Source organism: Neoarius graeffei, chromosome 4, assembly GCF_027579695.1.
Source record: "Neoarius graeffei isolate fNeoGra1 chromosome 4, fNeoGra1.pri, whole genome shotgun sequence".
In the NCBI taxonomy this organism is placed as follows: Eukaryota; Metazoa; Chordata; class Actinopteri; order Siluriformes; family Ariidae; genus Neoarius; species Neoarius graeffei.
In genome coordinates, this window is record NC_083572.1 from 60,777,440 (window position 1) to 60,803,292 (window position 25,853).

A 25,853-nucleotide genomic window follows, 5' to 3' on the forward strand; every position below is an offset into this window, starting at 1 on the left:
AAAAAATTGCACCTTTAAAGTGGTATGCATGTTGTGTAAATCAAATCCATTTGTGAATCAAAAATCCATTTTAATTCCAGCTTGTAATGTGACAAAACAGGATAAATACCAAGGGGGATGAATACTTTTGCAAGACACTGTACATTCTGAGCACAATCCTAATAAAGCATCCAAAAGCATCGATGAAACTGCTATCAGCTAGTGGCTTGGTCTTAGGTCCAGACCATTTGTATATGATTTAGGAAGTAAATCTCAGTTGCAGGTTTAGTATAGCTGCCAATTTTTTTTAAAAAACTCTTTTCACATTGATGTCTCTAGGACCTTTGTTTCCAAGATCAAATTGAGATTAGAACTCAGGGTTAAACATATCTAGCACAGGTTACATCCCTGAAAAATCTCATCTCATTATCTCTAGCCGCTTTATCCTGTTCTACAAGGTTGCAGGCAAGCTGGAGCCTATCCCAGCTGACTATGGGTGAAAGGCGGGGTACACCCTGGACAAGTTGCCAGGACATCACAGGGCTCCCTTAAAAATATCACATCGTATTCCCTTTCAACTCCCACAAAGGCTTTCATCTCTGAGGCGAAATATAGCAGGGGAATAACAGCCTCCTGTGAGTATGGACAAATAAGAACATTTTAGCTCAGATAACAGATACTTTCTACCCAAGCCTAAAGCTTTTTAACAGCTGAGAGTATTCCCACTGAGAGTAAAAATTAAATTAGCTCATTATGTTAAATTTACAATATCATATAACCTCACTTTAGCAGTAAACTGAATGGCATAAAGATTTGTCCATCCACTAGTCAGAAAGGGTTATTTCTCAGTACAGTAAAAATTCGATCAACTTTGTAAATAGTTTTATTAGAAAAATATTTACAAGATTATTACATCATCAGATTAGTCACACAGTTCATCAAACAGCCACAGTGAATCTTTAAAGTGCTTATAAAGCATTACATTCTAATATCTTTGCTCTGAAGTCTGTACTTCGTCGGCTAGACTAAACAACGTATATCTGAATGAGTATTGCTATTGACTTTCCTTTAAATATGATTTATTTGTAAGCTTGCCCAAATCTGGTGCTTAACGCAGTGCCACTGACCAGGTAACAATAATCAGTGGCTGCCTCACACGTCATGGCCTTTACTTCAGTGCACTTCGGTTTCTGCATGAGCGACTGAATAAAAGATGCTCTGTGTCCGTGTATCAGGAATTCACTTGTGAAGAGCACAGTGTGACAGATTTATTTTGGCCTGTCTCACGCTTATAGTCTGGCCTGAGACAAAACCACTTTAGGAGAAAATATGAGCCATCTTGGTTCCCATTTCTGTTCTGGAAGACTGTGTAAGGAGCCCCCAGCCCTTAGAGAGAATGTCAGGGAGAAATGTGTCGCTGATCTCAACGTGAGCTATGTTTTTCAAAGTGAGCTATGAATTTCAGCATTCAGAAAAGGAAACAGAAATCAATTCGTACAGAATATAATAATATCTATCAATGTGCAAATAAATCATTTTTGGTCACATTTCATGAGGTAATACTGTGGCCCTGAATACTGCATGGATCACAAGCAGATCAGCAGACAGGAGCTGTGCGATTACGGGCCCTGTGTTTGGGAGGAAGTAAAAAACGTAATCTTAGGTCATCTGACCACAGCATACATATTTCAATATTTTACAACTGAAATAGACAGACAATGTTAGAAATTTCACTACTTCTATGAATTAAGTTACTAAATTATTACACAAGCCTATTAAGCTATGGAAAAACTCTTAACTAAAGAAAATATCAGAATAAGAAGGACAAAACTGAGTTGCAGCCGGGTTAGTAATCGCCATAGGTACCTTGTATTGGGCCTGTTTGTAGGAGTAAGAGTTTGCTTGCTTTAATGCTCCTTTTGTCTTGTCTTCTTCACCAGTGTCATATGATCTATGTAGCATCATCAGATAATGAGATACATTCAACATTATCCGCTTGCCTTCTTTTAAGCACTTTGTAAACCAACTTAGAACTTATATACTGCCTGCTTTACAAATAGTATGGGGCGAAATTTGATTTAAGCAGTTGAACAAAGCAGTATTCATTTCGTAACACAGTGTTCATATCATATAACATGCTCAATATGTTCGACGTCATGTCTGTATTTCATGGTCCTGCCCATTTCTTCTGGGTGTTAGTCAGCCAGCTGTCATCACTGTAACCCTGCATTACCTAATCGACTATTAATCCTATCGCGAATCCAGCATGAGCTTTCATGTGAAATCAGCAACCACCTCTTTTCAAATGCAGTTCAAATAGCATGATTGTGAAGTTCAGTTCACTCTGAGGATGACACAAACTATTCAACAGTACAAATTAGCTTCTTATACACAAAATATAGCCATCCATCCATTATCTGTAGCTGCTTATCCTGTTCTACAGGGTCACAGGCAAGCTGGAGCCTATCCCAGCTGACTATGGGCGAGAGGCGGGGTACACCCTGGACAAGTCGCCAGGTTGTCGCAGGGCTGACACAAAATACATACTATCTAATATATTATATAATATGGACTGCCCTGGCAGCACAGTAGTGTAGTGGTTAGCACTGTCGCCTCACAGCAAGAAGGTCCGGGTTCGAGCCCCGTGGCCGGCGAGGGCCTTTCTGTGCGGAGTTTGCATGTTCTCCCCGTGTCCGCGTGGGTTTCCTCCGGGTGCTCCGGTTTCCCCCACAGTCCAAAGACATGCAGGTTAGGTTAACTGGTGGCTCTAAATTGACCGTAGGTGTGAGTGTGAATGGTTGTTTGTCTCTGTGTGTCAGCCCTGTGATGACCTGGTGACTTGTCCAGGGTGTACCCCACCTCTCACCCATAGTCAGCTGGGATAGGCTCCAGCTTGCCCGCGACCCTGTAGAACAGATGATGGATGGATGGATGGATGGATGGACTGCTCTTCCTGTGTGGCTGATGTGCCACGTGGCAATCAAGCCACATGATGCAGATCCACTTCTGCTTAGGAGAAACTACCTCCCTTATCTAGCTGACAAATTATGCCGTAAAGTCAAAATGTGTTGTTTCCTGACTAATGATGGTTAATCTTTAGCTGATATGTATATGGATAGTTCTTCGGTAACAGCAACATTCGGTAACATTCACAACAAAACGTGGTAACTTTTCTTAGCTGCGGTATTCAAGATAATCGTCGTAAATAAAAATTTCACACTGTATGGGGTATCTTTTGACCCTAAAAAAGCGTAGACAAATTGGCTGTGTTTAACTCTGAACGCAAAATCTTTTATGACGAAAGAAAAGTCAGTAACGGATTTACGTCAGAAAAAACTGAACTTTCATTTCTTAAAATTCAAGCCAAGATTTCTCTGAAGCGACATTGCTATAATCGGGGTGATGATTTTTAAATATGGTTTTCAGTACATTTTGCCTTGGATTCTGCACTTTAGCAATATCACTGAGCTGAAAAGTTAAGCAATCTTAATCATTTCATAATTTTGGCCTCTCTGCTGAAGAATTACCCATATACATACCATTTTACTGTTTAACCTATTCATTTATTTGTTTGTATAGTACACTATTATACTAGTGTACTATAAACAAATTTGTATTATGTGTCAAGAATATATACTGTATAGGAACCATCAGGAAGGTATATTCTTCAATAGAAAAAAGGGGGGATTTGCTCACATCCTGAAAATCAGGAAAGGCAAAAATTCCAGGATTCCACAATCTGTCCTGCCTTTCCTGTTATTTTCCACTTTCTGAAACTTTGCACATTTATCTGAGAACCCTAAAAAGAATCCAAACATGGTGCTGGCTGTCTATGTGGCTGATTGAATAATGCAGGGCCAGTAATACATTTCTAAGTTATTTCACTCATTAAGCAGGAAGCACACATAATCTTGATTTATCCTAACTCAAAATAACAAGACAAATTAAAAATAAGATAAGAACAGAGAAAGAAAAAAGTAGCAGGTTTGCTTAGAATAGTTTGAAGATCAGTAGCAGCGTATTACACATGCAGAAATTTAGTGGGCTAATTAATTTAGCATGCTGTTCTTTATAAAAGACATGAAAAATTACTTACCCTCTTCGTTTCAGGTAATATGGCACAACAAAAATTATAATTACGACTAAAACCACTGTGGAAAAAAAAGCGACATGTTACTGATTTACCCAATATGGTGACGTCCATAAACATAAGCAAAAGCTATTGCATATAATAAACCTTAAACACAATTCTAATCCAGCAATAGGAGAAAACATTTACCCTTATTCAAGGGGGAAAAAAAAGATTCTCGTTTCAGTAACTTTTTAAAGAATAGAATTTCACCTCAACAATGCATTCACCAAAAGTATTGGCGTCCACAAGGAATACTTTAAATAAATGCAAACAAATTGTCAGTCTTGTTGTCAATTGCTGTCATTCCCCAAGAGCTCTATTCTTAACCATGCCTTGTTTCCCTGTGGTAATAAATATGAGGTTGCACATGTGTACAATCCTTTTGTCATCCATTACCATGGGAAAAACAAACTAATAATTTTCTAAAGAAAAGACAAAGTCAGGGCGATGGTGAAAGAGGCAAAAAAAGAGTGACCCAAAAACACTAATACAGATTACAGTCGATAGGTTACAGTTTCCTGCTACCTAATATTACAAAATAAAGTCTAGATTGGAAAATTAGGCCTTTGGTGTAAGAATTAAACAGAGAACTAATTTGAGGATCAGTTCATCTCCATTTTAGACGGCTGTATTTCTATTTCCTGTTTATACATCCTATATCATCACATTAAAACATTTTTTTCTTGTCACGCTACTGCAATGATACAAAACACGTCATGAAGTATTAAAACTTTACTTCAGAAAATGTATACTTGTGAAACAAACAAACAAGTAAACATTTAGCCTATAGTGTGTGAAAAGTGACCCCAAGTTTCACTTTTGCTCATTGGCTGGCCACTACTTTTCATGTTTTGTTTTGTTTTTCTTCAGTTTAAAATGGATAATCTTTCATACTTCCAGACACTCATGACTTTGACATTATTTGAAAAAAGAAAAAAAAACTTACAAATAGTAGCGATGACAATGATTACGATCACAACTACGTTCTCCATAGCACTGGGATTCCCTAGAAAAAAAGAAATCCATGAATAACAATTACAACAACAACAATAATAATAATAATAATAATAATAAATGACTGAGTAATACTGGGCAACATGCATGATTTATTTTTCTAATATTTTTTATTCTATTTTATATTCTAATTTATTTTCTAATTATTTTTATAATAATATTCTCAGCAATATTAATATTCTCAACAAGCAAACATTTAACCCTTCTGATACAGTGCCTACAGATAAAGGTGATATACTCCAACAAACGACACATGAAATTGACATTCTGTAGGCATTTTCATAATTTAAATTAAAAAATCAGTCAAAAAAGTAAGGACACCCTGAAAAATAAGTACACCCTTACATTTACCACACTGACAAGTCAATAAAATTCAAAGCAGGTGTTCCAGATCAGGTGCCCTTGATGAGATGCTCCTGTAGGTGGAACCCGTCTTATTTAAACCTGACATCTAGGCTCTAGTGTTCGCTTTGCTCTTGAAGTGTGTGGTGTCATCATGGCAAGATCTAGAGAGCTCTCTAAGGACCTCAGAAAAAAGGTTGTGGATGCCTATGAATATTGCAAGGGATTTTAAAAGATCTCTAACTTATTAGAAATAAATCCTTCCACTGGAAGGAAAATCTTCTACAAGTGGCGTAGGTTTCAAACAACTGCCAGTTTGTTCAAGACTGGCCACCCCAGCAAATTCAGCCCAAGAACAGATCATTTGATGCTAAAAAAATAAATAAAATAAAATTTTTTTTAAAAACGTCTCCAAGAACCCCAATATTTCATCACTGGATCTGCAGGTAACTCTTGCAACTGCTGGTGTGAAAGTGCATACATCTACAATCAGAAAGAGATCGGGCAAATTTGACCTGCATGGGAGGCATGCCAGGAAAAAGCCTTTGCTGCCCAAAAGGAACGTTAAAGCAAGACTACAGCTTGTCAGTGAACATACAGGCAAAGACCAGGCCTTTTGCAATAGTGTGCTCTGAACAGACGAATCAAATGTGTGGCTCAGACCAAAGACGGCTTTTCAGGAGAAGAACCTCATACCAACTATGAAGCATGGTGGTGGAAATGTTATGGTTTGGAGTTGTTTTGCTGCCTCAGGGACGGGGAAGTGTGCATTCACTGATTCAATTCTGAATTCTGAATCATACCAAAGAGTGCTTGAAGATATTGTGAGGCTATCTGTTTAGTTGAAGTTGAACCAGAGATGGACCTTTAAATTAGATAATTATCCTAAGCACACGAGCAAATCCACCAAGGAATGGTTCAAAAAGAAGAACCGGAGGGTTATGGAATGGCCTAGTCAAAGCCCAGATTTGAACCTCATTGAAATGTTGTGGGGAGATTTGAAAAGGGCAGTACATGCAAGAAAACCCTCAAACATCTTGCAACTGAAGGAATTTTGATGGAAGCATGGTCAAAAATTTCCACAAGCCGATGCCAGAGACTGGTGGACAATTATGCAAAACACCTACAAGAAGTTATTTCTGTTAAAGGGGGCAATACTAGCTTCTGAAGCCAAGGGCGTACTTACTTTCTCCACATAAGAATATTACGTCTATCAATATTTTTGTGGAATAAATGATTGAAAGAGTTAATTTTCCATGTTGTTTTGTTCAGGTATATCACCTTTATCTGTAGGCACTGTATCAAAATTGAGAAAGGTTTGCTTGTTTAAATATGTTGAGAAAAGTCTACAATTTCCATGGGATGTACTTATTTTTTCACATGACTGTAAAACCCATAACCTGCTGCACCAATTAGCTATTGTAGTAACTATAGTCCCCTCTGTTTTAAGGTACTGGAACACCAAGGCTAATTCTAAATTCTTGCTTTTTTTTTTTCTGAACACTGAGACATTTGGGTGTGAGATCAGAAGATGAATATGAGATGACAGAGTAGAGTTTTTTCATATCTTTTTAATATATTTGTATATGTAAATACTTAATTTATTTATCTAGAAGTTTTCTAAAGACTTAATTTATCTAGAAGTTCTCTCTTTTTTCTATTCTATTCTCTGTTTATCCTATAATGATGCTACTGGAATTTTAATTTCCCTGAGGGAACCCTCCCAAAGGGATCAAAAAAGTTCTATCTAATCTAATCTAATCTAATCTAATCTAATCTAATCTAATCTAATCTAATCTAATCTAGAATTCCATCTAGATGTGTTAAACAACTTAGAACATGGCACCTTTGGTGGCAGACCACCCGGTTTTTCGGTAAGCAACAGTATTGGAACAGATTGACTTAAAGTTAATTAAAGTGCTGATGACACGTTTTTGACATCTTTGGCGATGTTTTATAACATAAAAAGTAATTCCCGATGATCCATATATTAATTCACGAAGGCGCCTATTTTACAAGTTATGATAAAAAACGCGGCTATTTGGGCAAATTTGACGGGGCTGCAGCACACAGGAGACGAAAGAGGAGGAGGGGCTATATGACGTCAGCGAAAGAACCTTCCTCCTAACTTACCAGTTTGTTGTTGATGCGACAGGTGTTCAGTTTATCATTATTAGTATTTTTATTATACATTATTATACATTATAGATATTATGCCTTCGCGTTGTGTTGCCGGCTTTTGCTCCAAAACCCACAAGGATGGGGTAAGTTTATTCAAGTTTCCCATAGATCCCGAGCTGCATGCGAAGTGGGTGAAGCAAATCAGGCACACTCGTGACAAGTGGGAGCCCTCACCAACATCCGTCCTGTGCTCTGAACACTTCGATTTGGATTGTTTTGACACCCTTCCCAGCTTAAAGGAATCTCTTGGGTGTTCAGTTCAGCACAAACGTGTGTTACTACCATCAGCAGTGCCTACACAGTGTTGCCAGATTGGGAGGTTTCCCACCCAGTTGGGCGGTTTCAAGTGCATTTTGGTGGGTTTTGAACATATTTTGGGCTGGAAAACGTCAGCAGTATCTGGCAGCAGTATCTGGCGGGAAACCTCCCAATCTGGCAACACTGCCAGTATTCTGGAGGGGGTCTACTCGTAGCTATGCCGGATCCAAAGACAGTCCTCCTGTCAGAACATGTGTTGTGAAATTACATAAGATAAAGGTATGTAGGTAGAGCTATAGATTCTACATGATAATCATAAATGTAATCATAAAGTCGGCGTGATATCAGTCATGTATTTGCTTGTGAAAGCTTGCGGCTTTCATGTAACTGCCGCCTAGCAATGAGAGGCAAAGGGTAAAGAGGGTAGGCTATCATAGATTCTATTCGGAAGAGATCAACACAATTATAGACTCCCAGAAGAGGAAGAGCTAGCACTAGAGAGTTCACCGGCATTTTCATGCGCCATTTCCATTGAGTAGAACCAGAGTAGAACAGCCAGTGAACCGCAGCGTGTTCTCCCGCTGACGTCACAACATGGCTGCGAGCCACGGACCCAGTTTTCTTGCGCTGTGCAATTAAAAGTTGGATATTTGTGTAACAACAGCTTCTTTTCACGTAATTATAACAGAAATCTAACATGTTTGCCATGTTGTATAGTTTATTTAAGAAATTGCATAGAGTCATGTTCATGTCATCAGCCCTTTAAAGTAAATAACACTTAATATTGGGTTGAATATCACTTGCTTACAATAACTGCATCAGGCCTGGGACCCACTGACCTCGCCAAACTGTTGCATTCTTCTTTTATGCCTTTCCAGGCTTGTACCACAGGAGGTTCTTTTTAATTAATTAATTGATTAATTAATTAATTTATTTATTTATTGGGGTGGGGGGGGGGGTGTCTACCTTCTGTCTCCTCTTCAGTAATGATGTGTGTACTCAACTGAATGCTCAAATAAGGTCTGGTGATTGACTTGGCCAGTTAAAAACCTACTTTTTTTCCCCTGATGAAGTCCTTTGTTGCGTTGGCAGTGTATTTTAATTCATTGTCTTGCTGCATGATGAAATTCCTCCCATTTAGATTGGATGCATTTCGCTGTAAATTGACAGACAGAATGCTTCTGTAGACTTCTGAATTCATTCTTCTGCTATTATTTTGAGTTACATCATCAATAAAGATAAGTGAGTCCATTCCAGAAGCAGCCACACAAGCCCAAGCCAAGACACTACCTTCACCGTACTTGACCACTGAACTTGTATGTTTTGGATCATGAGCAGATCCTTTCTTTTGCCACACTTTGGCAGGAACATGCCAAAGTGTGGCAAAAAGACTCAGAACATGCCTACAATCATAGAGGGAAAAGAGAAGGAGCAAAAATGCATCAAGGAAGCTCTTCAGAAGTGTGGGTATCCCAACTGGGCCTTTGTCAAGACCAGAAAAAGAAACATAATGGACAGGGAAGAAAACAGCAACAAATGCAAGAACACTGTCATTCCCTACATTTCTAGACTATCTGAGAAACTCAGGAGGATCTTCTACAAACACAACATTCCGGTAAATTTCAAACCCAGTAACACTCTGAGGCAGAAATTGGTCCACCCCAAGCATAGAATACCCAGACACAAACAGGACAACGTAGTGTACGCAGTTCAGTGTAGTGAGGAATGCATGGACCTGTATATTGGGGAAACGCTTCACAGGCCCATGGCTCAACACAGGAGAGTCAGTTCCTCAGGCCAGAACTCTGCAGTCTATCTTCATCTCAATAACAAAGGACACTCATTTCAGGACTGCGATGTACCGTACACATTTTAGCCAGAGAAGACCTGTGGTTTGAAAGATAAGTAAAAGAAGCCATCTTCGTCAACCTGGAACGACCAGCACTGAACAGAGGAGGTGGTCTGACACACCACTTATCAGCCATCTACAATGCAGTCCTTGGCACACTTCCCAGACAACTGAATACACACCCTCACCAAGACTTCAGTCAGTTCACAACCGGCCTCCAGGGACCTACACCTACAGGATTCAGTGACCCAGGTGACCTCAACAACTCTCCTGAGGGTTGCTTTTGATCCACTAGAGGATAAATACCTGGAACTCCCCACTAGTCAGACAGAACTGAAGAAGCCTTTCGGATGAGAGGTGAAACGTCTTCAAGAATTTCAAGCAAGCCCAGTTGCCTTCTTTTAGCACCTACGGTTTTCAGAACTTTCATGGCTCATCTCTGTATTTCTTTGCAAAGTCCAATCCAGCCTCCCGAATCTTACTGCTGATGAGTGGTTTGTATCTTGTGGTATGGCCTCTCTATTTCTGCTCTCAGAAAAAGTCTTCTTCAAATGGCACCTTGTGATCCCTTCATCCCTGCCCTGTGGAGGTTGTTGGGTTTTTCTTCACAGCTCTCACAATGTTTCTGTCATCAACTGCTGCTGTTTTCCTTGGCCTATCTGTTTGAGGCCATATTTTAAGTTGCTGAACACATCTATATATAAATATCAAGAAATTAAACCTGAAGTACATATTCATCTTTTGATCTCAAACCCAAATGTCTTCAATGTATAGCAAAAACAAAATAATTGGCCTTGCTGTTCCAATACTTACAGAGGGGACTGTATATAAAATATCCCTGAGAACAGCACAGTCAACATTTAAATTTAATATGGTAGTAATATAAAATTAAGAGAAACTATGACTTACAGTATGGTGAAACATCCCATTTCTCTAAGGAAGTCACTATGAACAAAAATTTTAGATCATTCAATAAGACACTTGATCTGTAAAAAAACAACAACAAAAAAAGCCTGAAAAGTATACTGCAAGTCTACTTTTTGTCTGTTTGTAAGTGGGGGTTAGTGAGCTTGCATAATGCCGGACACAGTATATCACACCAATGCATAAAGCAGCATTGCTCTCCAGGTCACAAAACACAGAGCAGCCTACAAACATGTCCACCAACCACAACTCCCAGAGTGTAACATGGATTACAAACAAGGTCGCCAAGGACTATGACACCCAGCCATCACTAACACTCTCACCTTCACATTCATCATCTTTCCAACTGCACACACTTGGACTCAATTACACAGTTACTGCCACAGTATATAAGGACTCTCATTTCTCTCTCTCTCTCACACACACACACACACACACACATTTAACAGTTCTTCCACGAAATCGAGTCGTACATGAGCTGACAGCTGACAAGGCATATAGCGCTGTGTTGGCTATTAGTCATGTACGACAAGATTGAGTGGAATAACTGTTTTATTCTATCCACGTTCACTGGATTTTGAAAAACAGGGCATTTTTATTTTTTACAAATTCAATAAATAAAAACTTTACACAAAACATCCGACAAAATCATTTCCACTTAGAATGTAAACAACCTGGCGAAATGACAGTAGCGATTTGTGAAAAATACTATAATAATAATTCTTGAAAAAAAAGATACGTTCTGACCATCTCATCTCATTATCTCTAGCCGCTTTATCCTTCAACAGGGTCGCAGGCAAGCTGGAGCCTATCCCAGCTGACTATGGGCGAAAGGCGGGGTACACCCTGGACAAGTCGCCAGGTCATCACAGGGCTGACACATAGACACAGACAACCATTCACACTCACATTCACACCTACGGTCAATTTAGAGTCACCAGTTAACCTAACCTGCATGTCTTTGGACTGTGGGGGAAAACGGAGCACCCGGAGGAAACCCACGCGGACACGGGGAGAACATGCAAACTCCGCACAGAAAGGCCCTTGCCGGCCACGGGGCTCGAACCCGGACCTTCTTGCTGTGAGGCGACAGCGCTAACCACTACACCACCGTGCCACCCCGTTCTGACCATCACATACTTTTATTCCATATTTTGTTGCTTTTTTTTTTTTTGTATTTAGGTGGGGGCTGGGGGGGGGGGTTCTTCTTCTTCTTTAGGGTTTTTTTTGGCAGTTGGCAAACCAACTTAAAGGTGCATTACTGCCACCGACTGGGCTGGAGTGTGGAACAGGAGATATGGGGGGGAATTAGATTCTTTTAGCTGTTTCTGTTTCTTTTAAATACTTGATAACAAATTTTGGGGTTTTGTTTTCAAATAGAGTTTTTATTTCATCCTTGGTTGGCAAAGCAACATGCTCCACCATTTTGTTTTTCTCTACTCACGGTATATGAGCTGATAGCCAAGTAGTACAGTAGCCAATCAGAGCACGCAATTGCTCATATCCAGTGAATGTGGACAGAATAATCCACTCAATGTCATGTACCTGTCTATACCAAGTCTTATATCTTTATGCTGTTTTGCTTATGGGTACAAGCACTTTTCTGGTTTACGTCTTTGTCTCTTGCCCAAGTAACTCTGTTTACACATTGCCTGACTTCTGCTTGTTTGTTGACCTTGACCTTCTTGTTTTGGACTTGTTTGTCTCTGTAATAAAGCAGAAATGTACCTATAACTGTCTCTGCTGCCTGACAAAATATTAACCTTGTAAGCTGATTTGGGTAATTATTGGGAATGAAGTTAATGGAAATGGTTACTGTTGTTGGCGCAACGGTATTTCATTATAAATGTGTATACACACAGTCCTGGGCACGCACTTCATTCTGTATTCTGACAGACACCCAAATGTAGTCTCAGTTTTGCAGCTATAGGGGGAGTGTTTTTTCATCTGATCAGTAGAGTGAATTTGTGAAGCCGGTCTCTGAATGTAAAACTCACAAGGAGTCCTGATTATGAAAAATCAACATTAGTAAGAAAATGAAGCAAACACATAGCATCAGATGCATTGCAATCACAGAATGACCAGAGCTGAGTTCAAACTAAATCAGACTAAACAATGTAGGAGCTGCTGTGTAAATGTCAACATTTCAGGAGAGCAGAGTGATAGAGTCACAACAGCATTCCTGAAGCAGATAACACAAACTAACACCTATCCATCATGCATTTTAATGCCTATACAGGAATGTTACTTGGACTCAGATGTCTACATACACTCATCATGGACATGAATGTCATGGCAATATAAAAAAATATACACAAAGCACACCCAATATTTGGTTAAAAGGTTCCTTAGCAAGTGTCACCTTGACCAGACTCTTTTGGTAGCCATCAACAAGCTTCCGGCAGAATTCTGGTTGGATATTTGACCACTCTTCTTGGCAGAGTTAGTAGAGTTAAATTAAATTTGTTGGCTTCCTGGCATGGACCCGACTTTGAAGCACAGGTCACGTATTTTCAATAGGGTTGAGGTCAGGACCTTGGGAAGGCCATTCCAAGAGCTTAATGTCATACATGTCAACCTTTGGTCAATCAAACCTGTATAACCAACCTCCAAAATCCGCATTTCCCTTATAAAATCCGTATAAGATGCAAATTAAAATAATTTACCTAAAATTTGAATGATAATTAACAATGATATATCCCAGTTACTTTTTATTCAATATTAATAACAATTAAAGCCGCAAGCGGCCTCGACGGGCCCTCGCGCCAGCGGCCAAGGGGGGCGGGGGAATGCGTCCCCGCGAAAGACCTTCCACAGCCTCCTCGGCAAGAGACATTACTCCCACAATGGCGACAAAGCACAGAATTGGACACATGGCAACAATAGGGTCTCGCACTGTACGGTGCTCGGGGCCTAATAATAAAAATAATAATAATAATCCTTCAAAAACAATAGGGTCTTGCACTGGACAGTGCTCGGGCCCTAATAATAATAATAATAACTAGAAACTAAATGCCAAGCAGGCACCTTAATGCGAGAGGCAAAAATCACAACACGTTAGGGGGCGCTATAGAGGCCCTGAGGCCCGCCTGGATCTGGGCTTCTGGTTCTCAGTAGCGGTGGCAGTCTAAGAAAAAGGAGCCAAATCTCGTGCATTGTCGACCATGGCAAGCGCCCCAATAAGGGTCTTGTAAAGAGTTTGCTTGCCAAGTTTGACAAATCAGAAGCTGCAATATCATTTTTGCCATAACCAGCACCCCCAGGGGCGAAAGTGCACAAAATGTGGCGTAAATGTCAGGTGAGCTATGCAGAGTTTGCGTATGAAGTTTGATGACAAGTGAGTAAATAGAAGATGAGATATAGATTTTTCAAGAATAAATATTTTGGTTTTTCCCATGTCAGTAGGTGGCGCTATGCTGTACATGAGTGATTATGAGTTGGAAAAATAAGTGTCTACAACAGCAACGTACTATCACAAGGTAGTGGTGTGAAGGAAAAGAGGAAAGAATGGATTTTTTGCCCAAAAATAGCGCCCCCAGTGGCGAAATATCACAGAAATTGGGTAACATGTCAGAAGCCCAATGAGGGATTTGCGTGTGAAGTATGAGCAGTTTTGAGCAATTAGAAGATTTGTTATGAATTGTTAAGCATGTAAAATTTTGCATTGAAAATTGATTGACGTATAACTTCTGAACGGTTTATGCTACGTGAAACGTATTAAGTAACTTTTGGCAGCCATGTCTGTAGATGATGTCTATCAATTTTGGTGACATTCCTATGAACGGTCTAGGAGGAGTTGCGCCGTCTTCGTGGCCATGCATTTCGCACAAAAGTGAAATTACCTCACTTCCTGTTGGGCGTGGCTAATGCATTGGCATTACATTTTTGTCCGGCTTAGTGAGATACATATGCGTACCAAATGGCATGCCACTACTACAAACTACATGGCAACCAGGCACCTTAATGCGGGAGGCCAAAATCACAACGAGTTAGGGGGCGCTATAGAGGCCCTGAGGCCCGCCTGGATCTGGGCTTCTGGTTCTCAGTAGCGGTGGCAGTCTAAGAAAAAGGAGCCAAATTTCGTGCGTTGTCGACCATGGCAAGCGCCCCAATAAGGGTCTTGTAAAGAGTTTGCTTGCCAAGTTTGACAAATCAGAAGCTGCAATATCATTTCTGCCATAACCAGCACCCCCAGGGGCGAAAGTGCACAAAATTTGGCGTACATGTCAGGTGAGCTATGAAGAGTTTGCGTATGAAGTTTGATGACAATTGAGTAAATAGAAGATGAGATATAGATTTTTGAAGAATAAATTTTTTGGTTTTTCCCATGTCAGAAGGTGGCGCTATGCTGTACATGAGCGATTATGAGTTGGAAAAATAAGCGTCTACAACAGCAACGTACTATCACAAGGTAGTGGTGTGAAGGAAAAGCATTATGGAATTATTTACCAAAAACCCGTTTTGGAGCAATTGCGTCGGGCAAAAACAGCGCCCCCCATGGACGAAAATTCCCAAAATGTGGTATACATGACATGGGAGGTAGTAAGAGGGTGGCCGTGAAGTTTGACCAAATTTGAGGAAAGATTGGATTTTTTGCCCAAAAATAGCGCCCCCAGTGGCGAAATATCACAGATATTGGGTAACATGTCAGAAGCCCAATGAGTGATTTGCGTGTGAAGTATGAGCAGTTTTGAGCAATCAGAAGATTTGTTATGAATTTTTAAGCATGTAAAATTTTGCATCGAAAATTGATTGACGTATAACTTCTGAACGGTTTATCCTACGTGAAACGTATTTAGTAACTTTTGTCAGCCATGTCTGTAGATGATGTGTATCAATTTTGGTGACATTCCTATGAACGGTCTAGGAGGAGTTGCGCCGTCTTCGTGGCCATGCATTTCGCACAAAAGTGAAATTACCTCACTTCCTGTTGGGCGTGGCTAATGCATTGGCAATACATTTTTGTCCGGGTTAGTGAGATACATATGCGCACCAAATGGCATGCCACTACTACTAACTACATGGCAACCAGGCACCTTAATGCGGGAGACCAAAATCACAACGACTTAGGGGGCGCCATAGAGGCCCTGAGCCCCGGCCAAGTTTGGGCTTTTGGGTCTGAGTAGCGGTGGCAATTCTCGGAACTGGTGCCAAATTTCGTGCGTTTTCGCCCATGGCAAGTGCCCCGAAAATGGCCCAACAGCGGAGAAAAATAAAGAAGACGGAAGAATAATTAAAGCCGCTAGCGGCCTTGACGGGCCCTCGCCCATGTGGTTCCGCAACCCAGGACATTCTGCCACCCAACAAAACAGTCACATGTCATATATTCATCAAATGTTCAAAGGTGATGTGCATGTTGCAAATGCCATGACTGCTTGACGGATGAGAGACAGACAGACAAACACTAAAGTATGTGTGTGTGTGTGTGTGTGTGTTTCTGTGGTGTGAAAATGTACATTTATATATGTACAAAACTATACATGTGTCTCCTCCTTATCTCCATCTCACGCTGTAATCTTAAGTCATCTTAGCTTCCCTGTGTCTGCAGTGTGTGTGTGTGTGTGTGTTGCTAGGACAACTGTCATGATTCATGTCATTTTTGAACTGATCTAAGGGTTCTGAGTAAGGTTCTGGCCATAAGTTCTGAAGAGATTTGTTTCAATTAGGGGGCGCTATGAAGTCCCTGGGCCACGCCCGGGGCCAAACGTCTGTGGCTGAGAAGCGGTTACAATGACTGATGTGTGTATCAAATTTCATGAGTTTTCGTGCATGGGGAAATGCCTCAAATAAGGTCAAATGCGACAGAAAAATAATAATAATAACCCCCAGGGGCGAAAGTGCACAAAATTTGGCGTACATGTCAGGTGAGCTATGAAGAGTTTGCGTATGAAGTTTGATGACAATTGAGTAAAGAGAAGATGAGATATAGATTTTTGAAGAATAAATTTTTTGGTTTTTCCCATGTCAGTAGGTGGCGCTATGCTGTACATGAGCGATTATGAGTTGGAGAAATAAGTGTCTACAACAGCAACGCACTATCACAAGGAAGTGGTGTGAAGGAAAAGCATTATGGAATTATTTACCAAAAACCCGTTTTGGAGCAATTGCGTCGGCCAAAAACAGCGCCCCCCATGGACGAAAATTCCCAAAATGTGGTATACATGACATGGGAGGTAGTAAGAGGGTGGCCGTGAAGTTTGACCAAATTTGAGGAAAGATTGGATTTTTTGCCTAAAAATAGCGCCCCCAGTGGTGAAATATCACAGAAATTGGGTAACATGTCAGAAGCCCAAAGAGTGATTTGCGTGTGAAGTATGAGCAGTTTTGAGCAATTAGAAGATTTGTTATGAATTTTTAAGCATGTAAAATTTTGCATTGAAAATTGATTGACGCATAACTTCTGAACGGTTTATGCTACGTGAAACGTATTTAGTAACTTTTGTCAGCCATGTCTGTAGATGATGTGTATCAATTTTGGTGACATTCCTATGAACGGTCTAGGAGGAGTTGCGCCGTCTTCGTGGCCATGCATTTCGCACAAAAGTGAAATTACCTCACTTCCTGTTGGGCGTGGCTAATGCATTGGCATTACATTTTTGTCCGGCTTAGTGAGATACATATGCGTACCAAATGGCATGCCACTACTACAAACTACATGGCAACCAGGCACCTTAATGCGGGAGGCCAAAATCACAACGAGTTAGGGGGCGCTATAGAGGCCCTGAGGCCCGCCTGGATCTGGGCTTCTGGTTCTCAGTAGCGGTGGCAGTCTAAGAAAAAGGAGCCAAATTTCATGCGTTGTCGACCATGGCAAGCGCCCCAATAAGGGTCTTGTAAAGAGTTTGCTTGCCAAGTTTGACAAATCAGAAGCTGCGATATCATTTTTGCCATAACCAGCACCCCCAGGGGCGAAAGTGCACAAAATTTGGCGTAGACGTCAGGTGAGCTATGAATAGTTTGCTTATGAAGTTTGATGACAATTGAGTAAATAGAAGATGAGATATAGATTTTTGAAGAATAAATTTTTTGGTTTTTCCCATGTCAGTAGGTGGCGCTATGCTGTACATGAGCGATTATGAGTTGGAAAAATAAGTGTCTACAACAGCAACGTACTATCACAAGGTAGTGGTGTGAAGGAAAAGCATTATGGAATTATTTACCAAAAACCCGTTTTGGAGCAATTGCGTCGGCCAAAAACAGCGCCCCCCATGGACGAAAATTTCCAAAACGTGGTATACATGACATGGGAGGTAGTAAGAGGGTGGCCGTGAAGTTTGACCAAATTTGAGGAAAGATTGGAATTTTTGCCCAAAAATAGCGCCCCCAGTGGCGAAATATCACAGAAATTGGGTAACATGTCAGAAGCCCAATGAGTGATTTGCGTGTGAACTATGAGCAGTTTTGAGCAATCAGAAGATTTGTTATGAATTTTTAAGCATGTAAAAATTTGCATCGAAAATTGATTGACGTATAACTTCTGAACGGTTTATCCGACGTGAAACGTATTTAGTAACTTTTGTCAGCCATGTCTGTAGATGATGTCTATCAATTTTGGTGACATTCCTATGAACGGTCTAGGAGGAGTTGCGCCGTCTTCGTGGCCATGCATTTCGCACAAAAGTGAAATTACCTCACTTCCTGTTGGGCGTGGCTAATGCATTGGCATTACATTTTTGTCCGGCTTAGTGAGATACATATGCGCACCAAATGGCATGCCACTACTACAAACTACATGGCACCCAGGCACCTTAATGCGGGAGGCCAAAATCACAACGACTTAGGGGGCGCTATAGAGGCCCTGAGCCCCGGCCAAGTTTGGGCTTCTGGGTCTGAGTAGCGGTGGCAATTCTCGGAACTGGTGCCAAATTTCGTGCGTTTTCGCCCATGGCAAGCGCCCCGAAAATGGCCCAACAGCGGAGAAAAATAAAGAAGAAGAAGAAGACGGAAGAAGAAGAAGAAGAAGAAGACGGAAGAATAATAATAGTGAACTCTTACAAGAACAATAGGGCCTTCGCCCATAGGGCTCGGGCCCTAATAATAGTGAACTCTTACAAGAACAATAGGGCCTTCGCCCATAGGGCTCGGGCCCTAATAAACCTTCAGAATGAATACAAAGCTCTAATGTTTGACAAAAACACAAAGTGTCACTCTAATGTTCTGAATTGTACTCCATGACAGCTTTTTTTTAGCAGTCTGCACCAATACTCACTAGGCTGCATGTCACAGCAAGTGTCTGTGTTGAGCTTGCCGGAGTGCCCATTCAGAATCTTTTCAGTCGCTAGTGAAAGTCACTCAGGTGGAAATACGCGTTTCAAACAAAAATGTTACTTCCCGGTTGGCGGGATTCTCGCAATGCGGTGTGCGCATGATCAAAAGTGGAATGAAGTCTCGCTACCACAAGATAACGCGCGATTTCATAAGACTCTTTACTGGCTGTCTGTGCTTTCTGTAGTGTACAGTACGTTTGTAAATGTTATGCGCTCTTTTATCATCGTGGGACTTGATTATAGCTCTAAATAAATATTGAAGTTTTTTTTTAAAGAATCCGTATAACTTTATTTGTACGCCCGTATACTACGTTTATTGAATCAAATCCGTATAAAATACGGACATTCCATATAGGTTGACATGTATGTAATGTTAACCTGCTTTATCCAATCCACAACCAGCTTTGATTTGTTTGGGGTCATTGTCCTGTTGGAACACCCAAATATGTCCACGTTTCAACTATCTAGCTGATGGTTTGTGGTTATGCTGAAGAATACTGTGCTCGTCCTCGCCCTTCATTATTCCATCCACTTTGTTTAACCATGCTCAACAGTTGGTACAGTGTTCTTGGGTTTAAATGACTGACCTTTACTCCTCCAACCATAATTCTGGTCATTTTGGCCAAACAACTCAATTTTTGTCTTATCTGACCATTAAACTTTCCTCCAGAAAGCTTTTTTTTTGTCCATGTGTTCAACTGCAAACTTTACTTGAGCTTGAAGGTGTCGAGTTTGGAGCAGGGCCTTCTTTCTTGGACAGCAGCCTCTCAGTCCATAGCGATGCAAAACTTGCATGCTGTAGATAGTGACACTTTTGGACAATTTCCAGTTCATGGCAGGCCTGTGCCTTGGTGGTTCCTGAATTGTTCCTGACCATCTGAATCAATTTCCTCTTCTTCTTCCAGACCTTGGCAAAGTGGCTCCACCTCCCAATAACTTGTACTTGTCAAACAAACCCTTTTTATGTTGGGAAAGAGAAGTTACTAGCTGTAGTCAATCATAATCTGTAACAGGAAGTTGGGACACCTTGGCCTTGGCAGCTTAAAAGACATTTCTGAATGCTCAACACCATTGAATTAATAATCTTAGTGGGGATATATATATATATATATATATATATATATATATATATATATATATATATATATATATGGCCCTGTATATCTAATTTGGACCCTGTGTTGATTGCAGAAAATCTCATCTCATCTCATTATCTGTAGCCACTTTATCCTGTTCTACAGGGTCGCAGGCAAGCTGGAGCCTATCCCAGCTGACTACAGGCAAAAGGTGGGGTACACCCTGGACAAGTCGCCAGGTCATCACAGGGCTGACACATAGACACAGACAACCATTCACACTCACATTCACACCTACGGTCAATTTAGGCTACATCCACACGACAACGGCAACGAGAGTTTATTAAAAAAAATATCGCGTCCACATGGGCAACGGATCAGTAAAATATCAGGTACATATGGCAACGCAACGCTTGCTGAAAACGATGCAATACACATGCCACACCTCTAGGGGCGCTATAAGACGGTCCCATCGAAGACACCAGAACAATAGAAGAAGTAAACGCATGCGCATAAACCCCTTCTTCTACCCGGTGTGAAGCACTGTCAGGAACAAACACACAACAAGAAGAAGATGGCTGCGACTCCGCGAGGAAATCGTGCCTTCTGTGTGTACAAATTAGTTTTATTAGTGAGCATAGTTTTATATAACTTAATTTTCTTATTGTGTGTGAACATTTTGAAAAGCATTTTTATATAATTTATATAACTTTTAATATTGTGTGTGAACATTTTGAAAAGCAGTCTTATCCAATAAAAAAAGAAATTCAAGAAATGGTTCAGTTACTTGTTTATTTAAAAGAAAAGCTGTATACAAAAGTGAATGCAATGCAGTGGTTCATACAAAACAGCGAGAGTGCTGCTTGTTCTAGTCATGTGGTTGTGACGTCATCGTAAACAAATCCGTTCTACTCATCCAGACGACTTCGCAACGGCGCCGTTGCCAGATTTTTCCACTCTGGAACCCGTGCTCAAAAAATATCGTTGTGGGGCACCCAAAACGCCGGTGCCGTGTGGACGCCAGGCCGAAACGATAAACAATTTTATCAGATTCACCTGAATCCGTTGCCGTGTGGACAGGGCCTGAGAGTCACCAGTTAACCTAACCTGCATGTCTTTGGACTGTGGGGGAAACCGGAGCACCCGGAGGAAACCCACGCGGACACGGGGAGAACATGCAAACTCCACACAGAAAGGCCCTCGCCGGCCACGGGGCTCGAACCCAGACCTTCTTGCTGTGAGGCGACAGCGCTAACCACTACACCACCGTGCCGCCCTGATTGCAGAAAATTAAAAATAAATTTTTGTTTTTTTGTTAGTTTGTTTTAATTAAAGGCATATGTTGTAAAATCATTTCTTAAACATTTTTCTTGACAAGAACTAAAGAGAAAACAGAATAAATTTTCACCTTGGCACTGTGGAAGTGAACTGAAGTTCCCATTTTCCTGACAAACAACAGATCCATTTCCTACAAGAGTGTATTTGTCCTCACATCTGTATTCAATGACGTCTTTAAATTCGAGGCTCTCTTTGATCGGACGACTGACAATGATAGATCGAGGTATCTCAGGAAACTCCCCACAGGTTACCACTACAAATCAATAACAAAAAATACAGTTACTGTATGGTGGAAATTTCAGTCTTAGTCTACAAGGTCATAAAAAAGCTAGATTTGCTGTGTACAGTATACAGTACTGAATACAGTGATGCTTGAAAGTTTGTGAACCCTTTAGAATTTTCTATATTTCTGCATAAATATGACCTAAAACATCATCAGATTTTCACACAAGTCCTAAAAGTAGATAAAGAGAACCCAGTTAAACAAATGAGACAAAAATATTATACTTGGTCATTTATTTATTGAGGAAAATGATCTAATATTACATATCTGTGAGTGGCAAAAGTATGGGAACCTTTGCTTTCAGTATCTGGTGTGACCCCCTTGTGCAGCAATAACTGCAACTAAACGTTTCCGTTAACTGTTGATCAGCCCTGCACACCGGCTGGGAGGAATTTTAGCCCATTCCTCCGTACAGAACAGCTTCAGCTCTGGGATGTTGGTGGGTTTCCTCACATGAACTGCTTGCTTCAGGTCCTTCCACAACATTTCAATTGGATTAAGGTCAGGACTTTGACTTGGCCATTCCAAAACATTAACTTCATTCTTCTTTAACCATTCTTTGGTAGAACGACTTGTGTGCTTAGGGTCGTTGTCTTGCTGCATGACCCACCTTATCTTGAGATTCAGTTCATGGACAGATGTCCTGACATTTTCCTTTCGAATTCACTGGTATAATTCAGAATTCATTGTTCCATCAATGACGGCAAGCCGTCCTGGCCCAGATGCAGCAAAACAGGCCCAAACTATGATACTACCACCACCATGTTTCACAGATGGTTAAGATTCTTATGCTGGAATGCAGTGTTTTCCTTTAATCAAACATAACGCTTCTCATTTAAACCAAAAAGTTCTATTTTGGTCTCATTCGTCCACAAAACATTTTTCCAATAGACTTCTGGCTTGTCCACGTGATCTTTAGCAAACTGCAGACGAGCAGCAATGTTCTTTTTGGAGAGCAGTGGCTTTCTCCTTGCAGCCCTGCCATGCACACCATTGTTGTTCAGTGTTCTCCTGATGGTGGACTCATGAACATTAACATTAGCCAATGTGAGAGAGGCCTTCAGTTGCTTAGAAGCTACCCTGGGGTTCTTTGTGACCTCACCGACTATTACACGCCTTGCTCTTGGAGTGATCTTTGTTGGTCGACCACTCCTGGGGAGGGTAACAATGGTCTTGAATTTTCTCCATTTGTACACAGTCTGTCTGACTGTGGATTGGTGGAGTCCAAACTCTTTAGAGATGGTTTTGTAACCTTTTCCAGCCTGATGAGCATCAACAACGCTTTTTCTGAGGTCCTCAGAAATCTCCTTTGTTCATGCCATGATACACTTCCACAAACATGTGTTGTGAAGATCAGACTTTGATAGATCCCTGTTCTTTAAATAAAACAGGGTGCCCACTCACACCTGATTGTCATCCCATTGATTGAAAACACCGACTCTAATTTCACCTTCAAATTTACTGCTAATCCTAGAGGTTCACATACTTTTGCCACTCACAGGTATGTAATACTGGATCATTTTCCTCAATAAATAAATGATCACGTATAATATTTTTTCTCATTAACTGGGTTCTCTTTATCTACTTTTAGGACTTGTGTGAAAATCTGATGATGTTTTAGGTCATATTTATGCAGAAATATAGAAAATTCTAAAGGGTTCACAAACTTTCAAGCACCACTATGTGTGTGTGTGTGTGTGTATATATATATATATATATACACCATATATATACACACACAACCCCGATTCCAAAAAAGTTGGGACAAAGTACAAATTGTAAATAAAAACGGAATGCAATAATTTACAAATCTCAAAAACTGATATTGTATTCACAATAGAACATTGACAACATATCAAATGTCGAAAGTGAGACATTTTGAATGGGCGGCACGGTGGTGTAGTGGTTAGCGCTGTCGCCTCACAGCAAGAAGGTCCTGGGTTCGAGCCCCGGGGCCGGCGAGGGCCTTTCTGTGTGGAGTTTGCATGTTCTCCCCGTGTCCGCGTGGATTTCCTCCGGGTGCTCCGGTTTCTCCCACAGTCCAAAGACATGCAGGTTAGGTTAACTGGTGACTCGAAATTGACCGTAGGTGTGAATGTGAGTGTGAATGGTTGTCTGTGTCTATGTGTCAGCCCTGTGATGACCTGGCGACTTGTCCAGGGTGTACCCCGCCTTTCGCCCGTAGCCAGCTGGGATAGGCTCCAGCTTGCCTGCGACCCTGTAGGACAGGATAAAGCGGCTAGAGATAATGAGATGAGATGAGACATTTTGAAATTTCATGCCAAATATTGGCTCATTTGAAATTTCATGACAGCAACACATCTCAAAAAAGTTGGGACAGGGGCAATAAGAGACTGGAAAAGTTAAAGGTACAAAAAAGGAACAGCTGGAGGACCAAATTGCAACTCATTAGGTCAATTGGCAATAGGTCATGACTGGGTATAAAAAGAGCATCTTGGAGTGGCAGCGGCTCTCAGAAGTAAAGATGGGAAGAGGATCACCAATCCCCCTAATTCTGTGCCGACAAATAGTGGAGCAATATCAGAAAGGAATTCGACAGTGTAAAATTGCAAAGAGTTTGAAATTATCATCATCTACAGTGCATAATATCATCAAAAGATTCAGAGAATCTGGAAGAATCTCTGTGCGTAAGGGTCAAGGCCAGAAAACCATACTGGGTGCCCGTGATCTTCGGGCCCTTAGATGGCACTGCATCACATACAGGCATGCTTCTGTATTGGAAATCACAAAATGGGCTCAGGAATATTTCCAGCGAACATTATCTGTGAACATAATTCACCGTGCCATCCGCCGTTGCCAGCTAAAACTCTATAGTTCAAAGAAGAAGCTGTATCTAAACATGATCCAGAAGCGCAGACGTCTTCTCTGGGCCAAGGCTCATTTAAAATGGACTGTGGCAAAGTGGAAAACTGTTCTGTGGTCAGACGAATCAAAATTTGAAGTTCTTTATGGAAATCAGGGACGCCGCGTCATTCGGACTAAAGAGGAGAAGGACGACCCAAGTTGTTATCAGCGCTCAGTTCAGAAGCCTGCATCTCTGATGGTATGGGGTTGCATTAGTGCGTGTGGCATGGGCAGCTTACACATCTGGAAAGACACCATCAATGCTGAAAGGTATATCCAGGTTCTAGAGCAACATATGCTCCCATCCAGACGACGTCTCTTTCAGGGAAGACCTTGTATTTTCCAACATGACAATGCCAAACCACACACTGCATCAATTACAGCATCATGGCTGCGTAGAAGGGTCCGGGTACTGAACTGGCCAGCCTGCAGTCCAGATCTTTCACCCATATGCCGCTTTTCCACTACCAACGCGGCTGAGCCGTGCCGTGCTGAGTTGGGCTGAGTCGAGCTGAGTGGGGCTGTTGGAGTTGCATTTCGACTACAACCGCGCTGAACCGTGCTGGCTGGAAGTGGGTGGACACATTGGGTGGAGTTAGCGAAAGTGGGTGGATGTCACGTGATGTCGTTAGGCAGCGCAAACAGTGACATCAGTGACCTTTTAAGCGGTAGTCTCACGACCCGGATAGTAAACAATAAACGTGGAATAGTGTTGCTGGTCTTGGTGCTGTGGCTTGTTGTCACCGACAACGCCAACAGATACTGGCAAGAGCGTATAGATGAGGCGAGGCGCATAAGGCTTCAGAAATTCTCGTAATTCGTAATTCTTCTTCTTCCGGGTTTACGGTGTTTACAGATCCCAGCGTGTTCGCGGGGCGTGTGTGGGCATGTGAGGACACACACTCCACACACTCCTCCTCACCAATCAGTGCACAGGGGAGTGTCTCCTCACGCCCCCAGCCTCACTCGGCTCGGTTTGGCTCGCTTCAGCCCCACTCCAAAACCGTGCGAGTTTTGGGGGCTGAGCAGGGCTGAAGCGAGCTGAGTCGTGCTGTTCTGAGGTAGTCGAAATGCGAGCCGTGTCGGGCTGAAGTGAGCTGAAGCGAGCTGAAAAAGGGTAGTGGAAAAGGGCCAATAGAAAACATTTGGCGCATCATAAAATGGAAGATACGACAAAAAAGACCTAAGACAGTTGAGCAACTAGAATCCTACATTAGACAAGAATGGGTTAACATTCCTATCCCTAAACTTGAGCAACTTGTCTCCTCAGTCCCCAGACATTTACAGACTGTTGTAAAGAGAAAAGGGGATGTCTCACAGTGGGAAACATGGCCTTGTCCCAACT

The 25,853-nt window shown here is 41.4% G+C and overlaps 1 protein-coding gene across 4 annotated transcripts in view; it reads right to left on the reverse strand.

Moving 5' to 3' along the window:
• Positions 1–846: 846 nt before the first annotated feature.
• im:7151449 (CUB and sushi domain-containing protein 1) overlaps positions 847–25,853 on the reverse strand; it is a 32,556-nt gene continuing 7,549 nt past the window's right edge. Inside the window, exons 7-12 of one of the 4 annotated variants that reach the window (XM_060919433.1) lie at positions 21,431–21,613; positions 10,665–10,700; positions 5,058–5,117; positions 4,076–4,130; positions 1,846–1,930; positions 847–1,607 (exon numbers count right to left, since the gene is read on the reverse strand). In XM_060919433.1, the coding sequence (XP_060775416.1) occupies positions 1,599–1,607; positions 1,846–1,930; positions 4,076–4,130; positions 5,058–5,117; positions 10,665–10,700; positions 21,431–21,613 (428 nt within the window). In that variant the 3' untranslated portion in view covers positions 847–1,598. Of the gene's footprint in view, positions 1,608–1,845; positions 1,931–4,075; positions 4,131–5,057; positions 5,118–5,485; positions 5,644–8,960; positions 9,794–10,664; positions 10,701–21,430; positions 21,614–25,853 lie in introns of those variants that run through there. The other 3 variants (XM_060919434.1, XR_009654551.1, XR_009654552.1) reach the window with 3 other exon arrangements.